Source organism: Camellia sinensis, chromosome 14, assembly GCF_055761805.1.
Source record: "Camellia sinensis isolate YWXY chromosome 14, ASM5576180v1, whole genome shotgun sequence".
Taxonomy (NCBI): domain Eukaryota; kingdom Viridiplantae; phylum Streptophyta; class Magnoliopsida; order Ericales; family Theaceae; genus Camellia; species Camellia sinensis.
The window spans coordinates 17,118,958-17,130,394 of NC_138974.1; the positions used below are offsets into that span (position 1 = coordinate 17,118,958).

At 38.2% G+C, this 11,437-nt stretch overlaps 1 protein-coding gene across 1 annotated transcript; it reads right to left on the bottom strand.

Moving 5' to 3' along the window:
* Positions 1 to 9,992: 9,992 nt before the first annotated feature.
* On the bottom strand, positions 9,993 to 11,186 carry LOC114257465 (protein FAR1-RELATED SEQUENCE 5-like). Its single transcript, XM_028197223.2, has one exon. It carries the CDS (start codon positions 11,184 to 11,186, stop codon positions 9,993 to 9,995), a length of 1,194 nt encoding a protein of 397 aa, XP_028053024.2.
* Between the last annotated feature and the right edge of the window lie 251 nt (positions 11,187 to 11,437).

The window sequence follows — 11,437 nt, forward strand, 5'->3', positions numbered from 1 at the left end:
TGGATAGCCATGTCGGGTAGTGAACTTCTCTAATGGCCTTGGCCTCTAGAAGTCTGTCTACTTCTTCCTCTACTACTTCGACGTGTGCCAACATCGGTCTTCTCGTTCGTTGAATTACAGGTTTGGCTGACCTATCAATGTTCAGCTTATGGCAAGTGACCTCGGGGTCAATGCCTGGCATTTCGTAAGGCGTCAACGCGAACACCTCAATATTTGCTCTAAAAAAAGCTTCTAATTCTTTTTCCTCTTCTTCGGCTAAACCCGAGCCGAGAAGAAAGAAACGTTCTTCATCCCCATCCTGGACGTGGATTTTTTTCAGTGCCTCTTCGCTCTTCTCGGCTGGTTCCTTGCTGATGTCTTCTAGGACTTTCACGTCCTCAACTTCAATTTCTGTCTTTTCTGGCTCTCGTATGCTGCAGGTAGATTTCATTGCTGCCATGGAGCAATTCTTCGCCTGCAGCTGATCGCCTCTAACTTCCTCAATCCCATGCTCTGTTGGGAACCGCAATAGTTGATGCAGTGTTGAGGGAACAGCCCCCATTGCATGCAACCATGGCCTTCCCAAGATAATGTTGTAAGGGGAGGATGTGTCGATGATGGTGAATTCTGTCTTAATCTTTCTGGTACCAGCCTGCACCTCCAAGCTTACTGCTCTCAGTGGCCATGTGGGCGTTCCATTGAATCCAACCATTGGGCCATTGGGTTGTTCCATATCATCTGGGTAAAGGCCGAGCTCCTTGTAACATCGGACGTACATGATGTCACAAGAGCTGCCTTGGTCAATCAGGATGCGTTTCACTTGGCACTCCCCAACCTGGAGGGATACTACCAAGGCATCATTATGCGGATGTTGGACCATCTCTAGGTCGGCTTTAGTAAAGGTTATCATTAGTCCCTGGCACTCTTCTGCCCGATGTCTTTTCTCCCCGACTTGGTAGACATGTTGTAGGTGTTTTACCTTTTGGGTCTCTCCTCAGATTTCGCTTTCGTTGATCTTCGAGTGGATTACGTTGATTACCCGAGGTCCTTCTGCCTGCGGTTGTTGTGCTGGGAGAGGTGGGGCTGCTGGTGCCTGAGGCAATCTTGCCCGTTCTTCCCTTGTCCTGGTCGCATCGACAAGGTCTTTCAGATGTCCTTGTCTCACCAGGTCTTCCAAGTGTGTTTTCAGGGCTCTACAACCCTAAGTTGTATGCCCATCTTCATTGTGGTAGGCACAATGCCTACCAAAGTTTCTTCCCATGAACTCCCCTGGAGTCCTCTCCGGCATTCTGAAATAGGGCTGGTTTCGAATTTAATCCAGGACTTTGTGGAATGGGATTCGGAACACAGTTGTTACTGCTTGTGTGGCCCTCAGTTCTGCCTCTTGTTTGCTCGATCCATTGTTACCTCGGCCTCGCTTCGGCGAGCCATTTCCTTTCTCTTGATTTATCTCCTTAGTCCTTGACGTAACTTCTTCGGCTCTGGCATACTTCTCGATTCTCGCCATGAGCTCTTCCATACTTTTTGGTAATGTCTTTGCCAAAGACTTTCGTAGTAGACAGTTGTCTTTTAGGCCGTTCTTGAAAGATACGACCACCACCTCTTGATTACATTCAGGTATTCGGTTGAACACCTCATAGTATGTTTTGGCGTAGGCCCTAAGGCCTTTATCTTTGCTGATCTTCAGAGCCATCAATACGTCCACTCTTAATGGCTGAAGTTTGTTTGTCACGAACCTGACTAGAAACATCTCGGCCAGGCCTTCCCAGGTCTTCACACTTCCCTTTGGTAGTTTGTGAAACCAATCTGATGCAATCTCCCCGAAGGACGAGGGGAACACTTTGCAGAGCAACGGCTCGTTCCCACTATATAATGCCATTGAGTTCAAGTATAATCCAACGTGGAAGTTGGGGTCTAACTTACCATCGTATATTTGAAACCTCGGCATACTGAATCTCTTTGGTGCTTCGAATTTGTCTAATTCCACCGAGAATGGTGTTCTCGGCTTAACAGGTGAAGTTACCTCGGCATCAGCATTCTGTTGCTTCCTCTTGAGGTAATCTCTCAAGTCTTTTTTGCTCCGCCCAGGAGCACGACTATCTTTCGACTTCAGTCTTTTCGGTACACTACTCTCGGCCTCGTGGTGAGCCCTTTTCGATCCTTCTCCATAAGTTATGTCCAAGCACAGCGCCTGCCCCTGAACATGCCGATGTCCTTTGGGGTCTGCCTCCTTTGTGCGATGCGTCCTCCGTGATTCTTCTCTTCTCGACTCTCCTCGTCCGATTTCCTTGGAGGGTCGGTGAGAGTGTCTTTCGCTCCCGTTGTACTACGGGGCTACGGGGATTGTTTTCTGCCCACCCTTCTGGGTATTAGCCGCTAGAATCGGCGTATCGTGCAGCGGGAATGGTGGCTGCATGACGTTATTTTACATCATGAAATTGACGACCGACTACAGGTCTGCCAGTTTGTTTTCCATCTGTTTTACCTCTTCGTCCCTCCGCAGGCATCTATCCTTCCAAACCTGGAGGTCGTCCTCGTTGTAGTAACCACTTCGATCTGGTTTCTTTGGTCCGTCACCAATCTGGCCGACGTCTTTCACTCCGTGATTCTGGTCACGAGTTTCTGTGTTGCATTCGTCTCCTTCGACATCAAGGTCAATAGGTCTCCCACTCTCCGCAGGAGTGTCGTCCCCAATCTTTTCCTTCTGTCTGTTACTGGCCATCTATTCTTCTTTCGTTCCCACAGACGGCGCCAAATTGTATGAGTGATTTTCCGATCACACTGCCCAATTTAGTACTCAGCTGGAGAACACTGGCAGAATAGATGACACCTGGCTGACCTGTAACAGAAAAAGAAGATTCCGGCAGTGGTTCGTCTACCCGGGGGTACTCCGACGATCAAGTCAGTATATCTCTCAAAGATAATCAATAGTGCAAACTCACTATTTAGAATATAAATTGTGTACCTTAGATTCACGGGGGTGCCTCTCTTTTATAGGTAACTCAATCCTTATCCTAACAGGAGCCTAGCTCTAATGGACTTAGGATTACTATCAATCTTGGACTCCTAGTAGGATTGGGATAAACTCCCTAAGAGTCTTATCCTTTCCCAACTGTAGTCTTCCCCTTTTCTAGGACTCTTGTGCCTTATCCGCTTATCTCGGATTTCGATATCTTCGGAGGTAATCTCGGCCTCGCCGAGATAACCTCGGCGTTATGACCAGGACATGTGGCACCTTGGCTGACACGTCGGCGTCACCTTAGCCACGTGTTGGTACTTAGAAAATATATCTCCACGATATGTATGGCATTTAGTTTAGTGATTGATTTGTTTTAATTTTAAGAACATGGTTAATGAAATTTATTGGTGAGAAGTACAAATCATTATTTTAAAAGAAATTTATTTTTTATTTTTTTACCTTCGTAGTTTTTATATATATCTCTCTCTCTATTCTCATATACTATTGTCAATTGTCATGCACTAGCACCACCTATTACCACCAGTGACTAAAAGTTGTTGGCGAGCGACAGCGATAGGCAGTAACGGTGGGCAAATAAGTGGACATATAAATAAATAGATAGATAGATAGATGGGAGTAATATTGTCTTTCAAATTATTGTTGTCCTTTCTTATGGACAAAAATGGAATAGAGGTTGGAACAATTGTCCAAAAATTTAAAATTTGGACTGTTAATCCGAGTGTCTTATTTTTGGCATTTTTTAATATTGTGTTGGGATTGTCTTGTTAATTTTTTAAAGATTAATGTTAAACAGGGCTTACACACATAAGGTGATATTAATTGATAAAAAAAATCAATGATTCTTTTGCATTTATAAAACCCTAACTGAAGTATTTTTACTTGGAAAATCATAAAATCATAATAAATCAAGCAATCATAATAAAATCATAATAAACCAGGAAATCATAAAATCATAATAAAATTATATATTTTCGTCATTTATCATTAAAATTTTAAACAGAAAAACTTCACATGCGACATTAGAGACTAAAATAAAATTTATAGAAACCTCTTGTTGTCTCTATAATCTTTTTTTTTTTTTTTACTTTTATTTTGGCTCTCTTGTTTTACACGTGATTTTTTTTCTGTTCAAAATGTCAACCACGCATTTTGAAGAACAACAATGTAACAAAATTAAAATTTTAAATTATTTAAATTAAATTTATAATAGTTAAAGTGACATTTCACTTAAATTATGAAAATTAACTGTGTAATTTACCCTTATAAAAAATATGAACACAGGATTAGTGAGAGAGAGAAAGAGAAAGAGAGAGAGAGAGAGGGGCTTACAGAGAGAATCACCGACTTCCCTCCAGTTCCAAAACGGATTGGAGAGTACTGCTGGGCCTATAGGGGCCCATCACAGGACCCGTTTCGATAATTTGAACCGTTCAATGTATAGAATTCATCGAGTACTATATGCTTGTAAAAAATCACGTGGATTGGATATTGATAGTTACATGATCAAATCAGTTTTGTATAAAAAAAAATAAACAACAAAAAAATAAACAGTTGACAGAAAATTAATCCAATGAGATAGCTATCAATATTCGAGCAACGTGATTTTTTACAGATGTATAATACTCAACAAGTTCTACACATTGAACAGTTCAAATTATCGAAACAGGACTCGTGATGAGCCCTCATAGACCTAATAATACTCTCCAATTCGATCTGAGACTTGAAAGGAAGTCAGTGCCCAATATTAATACTAATAAGACGTGGACTTCTCTTTCGTCCACACTAGTGAATTGGATGCTACAGCTTGGCTCATTGGCGTCCGGATCCTCTAGAGTTATTCTCTAGAGTGATCTCCTGAAGTGGATGATCGGACGGCTGTGTTTAAGCCTCACTAAAACGACGTCGTTTTGGTGAGGATTTTCCAAAAAAAAAAAAAAAAATTCAGCATTTTCGATTTCAAAATTCCCCCCAGGCTGAAGAGGTATATCAGACGAGCGGGAAGAAGCAGAGCCGTGAAAGAAGGAGAAAGGGAAGAAGAGTTAGAGAGGCTGCTCCGTTGTGCATCCCGTCACCCCACCGTCGCAGTCGCCCCGCTGTCGCCGCCGTCCCGCAGTCGTCCCGTCGCCCCACCGTCGCAGTCGCCACTGTCCTGCCGTAAGCTTTGGTCTCTCATCTCATTCCCTATTCCTCTCTCTCTCTGTCTGTTCTATTCTTGTCTATCAACAAGTTAGGGTTTTCTATTTCATGTATTGCTTAAATCATTGATTTGCACCCTTTATACACATATATGTGTGTAGATATATATGTATTTCAATCTTATTTCAGTTTTGCTTGTAGATTTTACACTCAATAATATCTCGAAAATTGGTATATGAGTTTGTTCTTTGTTTCGTTACCCTCTGTTTGGTTACCTGGAAAACGAAGAAAAAGAAGGGAAACACCAACATTGTTGTCTTTTTTTTTGGGTAAGTCAACATTGTTGTCTTACTCACTCCGTTGGAATGTTCACACACCAACTATTTGATAATTTGCTCCTTCGAACTGTGCACACATCACGCCCAATCCTACCTTAGTTTCACTATTTGTTCTAGTCCATTAGCTGTTAAATGAACTCTTCATAGCTCTGCTCAACTTTCGTACCTGACGCAAATGACACTATTCCTTCTTGGCCTCTGGATTACAGCAAACTGTAAGTCCATAACACTGCCACAGGGCGAAGATTTAGATTACACAACATACATTACACACACACAGCGACTTAAATTCAAACTCGAAGATAAAATTACAATTAGTACGGCCAATTGATACAAGTTCATACTAGAAATCCGAGCAGGATACTGCATTGCAGTCATTCATGATCTGCATTGTTCACAACTTCACGACTGTAACACTATATTTGGATCATAGACTTGGGTAGAGGTGTATGAAGAGAAAAGAAATGAGAAGTAAAAAGTGAATTAAATTTAACTACTACTTCATACACTTTTCCCATCTCATTTCTATTCCCAATGGAGGAAAGCAACACAGCAGAATCCCTTCTTTAGATCTTCACTTCTTATTTCTCATTATTTTCTGTGCCACTTCTATTGCAAAGTGAAACAAGAATTAATAAGTCTTTGGAGTGAAAGAACTAGTACAAGAATTATTTGGAGTGATGCAAGCAAAAACTCTATTTGCTCAGAGATATGGTTTCTAGCTTTGATATTGATTGCCCCTTCAGGTACACTAATGACTGCACCCAAAAGGAGTGTTTAATACACAAGGCGGTTGCAAACAAAATAGAGGAAAGCCTAGGAGAACTTTGATTAAGGTGATAAGAACAAACATTACTATCTTGAAGTAAACTGAGGATATGATTGTGAAACAACCAACTGGAGGAAATAGATCTATGTACCCAACCCTACGTAATTGAATGAGACAAACGCTGGTTGAGTTCAATTCTGTTTATTAGAGATATGTATATGCCAGTGGTTGTATAGCTTATAGGATTCAGGATTTTGGGTGTGCACATGTTTCGCCCCATTTTTGGTGTTCTGTTTATAATACACTACTTATTAAAAACACATTAATCCTTTAAGCCATCTATTGCTCAAGGATGAGCAAGAAAATTCCTCAATGCTCTTTCTTTTGTATTATTGCAACCAGATTTCATGGGCAGAACATACAGGAATCATAATGGTTTGTAAAACTATAAGTTTTGACTTAAACAAACCAATGTAAATTTAAACTGAAAGTCCTCACACCATTCAAAATTCTATTCTAAGTTGCTCAAATAGAAAAATATTAAAAATGAATAAAATGGTTTAAATGAATCCAATAAATGGTTTTTCAAAGAAAAAAAAAACACCAGAAAGGAGGAAACCAAAAATTAAGTCACCACTCACCCGCTCCCAAAATTATCAAACTAGTCAAACAACTGAGCCACCGCTTCCCAACAAAAGTAAGTAGTCAAGCCAACTGAACCACATCCAGTCTTCCACATTTCAGCTTCTCATGTTCAGAGAAAGGAGAACAATATACTCCTGCCACCAATATTTTGAAGAATAACCTAATATGAAGTTGATTAAGCAATCTGCAAGCTAAAAAAGTATTCAACTTTCATGCATAATTTGTTTGAAGAATAAGCAAATAAGTGTAACAAATGTGATTTGCTTTTATGTTAATGACATGTTTATGCAATACTGGAAATAAACATTATGATTATACAGACCGCATGTAAGAAATACTGGTTCTAGACATCCAGAAGCTGAAGATACTAACATATCCATCCAGTAACAGATCATAAAGAAATAAAAAAGAGTTTCAATTAGAAAGAATCAGGAATGACAAGGTTCTATTACAGCCACTATCAAAGACATACCTCCAAACTTGTTAAATTCTAGCAGTCTGTAATGTGCATATACAGACAACTATATGATCCTCAACTTTGACTACCCTGGAACCAGTATCTGCTAGACTGCTACCAGTTTTCTAAACAAGTATACAAATTCTAATCAAACCAACCTAATTTACAATTGGGCCAATTATTAATCCGTCACATGAGAAAATGAATTTGCTCACACACTTTTGGAGTGTGCGAACAATATATAATTTTTGATAATTTTGTTGAATAAAAATATACAACTTTTGATTGATACAATACAGTGGGCCATATATTCAAAAAATATATATTGACCCTATCTAAAAATATAAACTTCACTAGGATTGAGCTGTTATACTGTGATAACTTGACTTTCCTAACACACTTGTTAATAACTTGTTTTTTATGCAGAAAAAAAAAATGGCTTCATCTTCTATTGATAATACGAACTTAAGATTAAAGCCAAGGTTTTGTAATTGTGGAAGAATAGCTTCCGTGCGTATTGTACGAACCAATGCGAATGGAAATAAAGGACGTGTCTATTTTGTTTGCCCAAGAAAATATGTAAGTACCTGTTATATAAATGAATCTGTTACTTTTTACAAATTTCATTTGTCCTTTATTGATTAATTGATTCTTGTCCATTGTAGGATTCGAACGACCACTGCAATTACTTCAGGTGGTTCGCAGATGATGACGACGACGACATTACCTCATCAATCCGTGCCAATGCTGACGACGACGACATTACTTGAAGGCTTGGTGAGCATGATAGAAGGCTTCAAAGGATTGAGAACATCTTGAAGGCAGTGACTTATGTCATTGTATTTTGTGTATTTTTGTACTTTTTCATGTAAATGACTTAGTTCTTAGGTTTTCGAACATCCTATGAATGTAATCTACTTTTCTACTTGTTTTGTAATTTTTTTTTGGTGCTTCAAATTCTGAAGGTTTGCAAAAACAAGGGTGTAACAGGTTTATTTGAGATGAAATGTTGAATGAACAGTTTGTCAAATCTATTGAATTATGTTGGTTGCTTAACAATGTGTATTATATGTGATGGTTTGGAAATGTTGAATGTTATATAACAGGTTTCTGAAATGTTGAATAATGTTGAATGTTGAACTGTTGAAAATGTTGAATGTTGTATAACAGGTTTTTGAAATCTATTGAAAATGTTGAAATGTTGAAATGTTGAATGTTGTATAACAGGTTGCTGTATTATATGAAATGTTCAATGTTGTATAACATGTTTCTAAAATCTGCAACAGTTTAAAAATCTGCAACAATGAAATGTTCAATGTTATATGAAATGTTCAATGTTATATAACAGGTTTCCCAAAGCAGAATTTTAAAATCTGCAACAGTTTAAAAATCTACAGCATTATAAAAGCTTATTCTAAGTCTTGCCTAGCATCATCCACACAGAATTTAAATCTACAAACAGAATTGAAGCAAAAATTCTGTCAAGTATTTAAGCAAAAATTTGTATTGCCTTGTATCATCCAAACAGAATTTAAGCAAGAATTTAAGCATTATAAAAACAGAATTTTAATCCATCAAAGCTGCAAACAGAGATACTGCAACTCTAACTCTATTTCAGCAAAAAAATCTGCAACAGTTTAACTAAATTTCAGCAACATTTCATCAACTCTATTTCAGCAACATTTGAGCATTATTCAAGCAAAAAATCTGCAACAGTTTAACTCTATTTCAGCAACATTTCAACTCTATTTCAACAATTTTTCAACAACAAATTCAGCAACATTTTAACTCCATTACAGCAACATTTCAGCAACATTTCATCAACTCTATTTCACCAACATTTGAGCATTATTCAAGCAAAAAATCTGCAACAGTTTAACTCTATTTCAGCAATATTTCAACTCTATTTCAGCAATTTTTCAGCAACAAATTCAGGAACATTTTAACTCCATTATAGCAACATTTCAGCAACAGTTTCATGAAAGGTTTTCAATATTACATATCCAACAAAAAATTCACAAAAATTCCCAAAACAAAATAACGCTAAGATGTTGACGTGTGATCCATATGCCCATGCCCACGCCCACGCCCACGACCACGAGCATATAGTACCTACAAAAAAAATAAAATAATATTACATCAAAGGAACCATAAAATAAATTGTAACTTTAAATGAATGAATGACAAAATAAAAGAGGAAAGGTGAAAAATAAATTACTTCACTACATGCGGGACTATTTGAGGCTTGCGAGTGATAACTACTTGCATTGTTAAGCAATGCTTGATAGGTTCCATGGACGGAATACATCGATGGCATGGAAAAATGCATATTGTGATGAGGAAAACTTGGCTGCAACAATAACAAACACATATTAATTTCAAATGATAATAGTCACCTACAAATCTCTACTAAAACTTCTTATTAAACTAACTTACATCATAGGCGGGATACATAAATTGAGACAAAGAAGCTCTAACTTCAGGAACACTCTGCGAGAATGGAGGAAGTTGAGGAGCACTTGAAAATAAAGGAGCCGACTGATGAAATAAGGGAGGGGCTTCAGGAGCACTTGCCGAAAATAAGGGAGGAGTTTGAGGAGTAACAGACATGGAAGTTTGAGAAGCATTATATGAACTTGTTTTATTTTTCTTTGCCAACGCAAGCTCCAAACCACCTTTTATCCGCCTTCATCCCTTGCTAGTGCGCTCTCTTCTCTTGAGTCCTTTTGCTTGAACTACATTTTTATCCGCTACACCATCCACTTCAAAGCTTTCGGGGGGGCTTTCTTCTTGAATAGTATCTGAACAAGGCATATTGAATTTTGCGCTTAACATGGTTTCAATGTCTGCAATTAATTCATCCGCTTTCTCGACCGTCAAATTATATGTTTCCTCACTTTCAGAAGCTCTACACGCTACTGATCTGAATATTGCCATCAATGACCTATAATGTGAAGTTTGATGCAATCTTACATCAACTTGAATATCATGTCTACACCTATCTTTCACATTTTCAGATCTTGCTTTTTTAGTCCATCTCTTCAGAATATACATCAAAGCTGCACCAAATATCACAGTTTCCCTATGATGGTTAAATCCAACAAAAGACGCAAATGGTCTATGTGCACTATTTAACTTGTAAGTAGTGTCGAAAGTCACAACATCACCAAATTGCCCATAATCCATGATCATCTGAGCATCGGCCCAAAATATGTTTGTAATCTGCTCCTCGTTATCTAATTGGACCGAGTAAAAAAAAGATGGATTCTCCAATGATTTGTCACGAAAATATTGCAAAATGCTACTTGCCTCCCCATATGCTAAACTGTTTTGCCTCTTCGTTCTCAAATAATTTTTTTGGTCCAGTTTTGTGAACCCAAGTGACTCCCTTCCACCAACTTCATTACCCATGAGCTCAAATGCAGCATTAAGATGGATTCTAGATTTTTCAGCTAAATCTATTTCGGTTGCCTGTGATGCAGATATCTTCCTTTGGGATGGTAACATATGCGTACATTCTGTTGGTACAAAGATATGATTATGTTGTTCAACAAAATCACTAACAAAAAATTTCTGCATATTCCTATCCCACTTAATAACAAGTCGGGCTTGACAACCAGTCCTCACTTCCTGCCTAGGATTTTTTGTTAATGGATCTCGCTTGTCGACAACCCGAAATCCCTCCTTATTACAAACAAATTGCCTTGAAGTGATTTGCCCCTCTTTGCTCTTGTTTACATAACCCCTTCTAATACTGAAGCCCAACCTTCCTCCATAACTATTATAGAAATCATATACTTCTTGTTCTGTATCAAATGTCATGCGAACTCTAGGCTTCCAATCACACTCACCCCCATCATTGTCATGATTGTTAGGTTTCATATCAATGTGCCAAGTCACTTAAAAAATAAAGAAGTGCTCAATATTAGCATAAAAATTGTACATTATGTTTGCAAAATAATACAAACTGAATAAGATAATCAACGAATAACAAACTAAATTATGGTCTTTGTTATGTACCACAGTGTGGTTTTAAGATGTTCACTACAGCAGGTATTCAAAAGAAAAAAATATAAATGAGTCCTTTGAAGCATTCATGCACTATATGTTGCTTAATATACATGACCATCCAG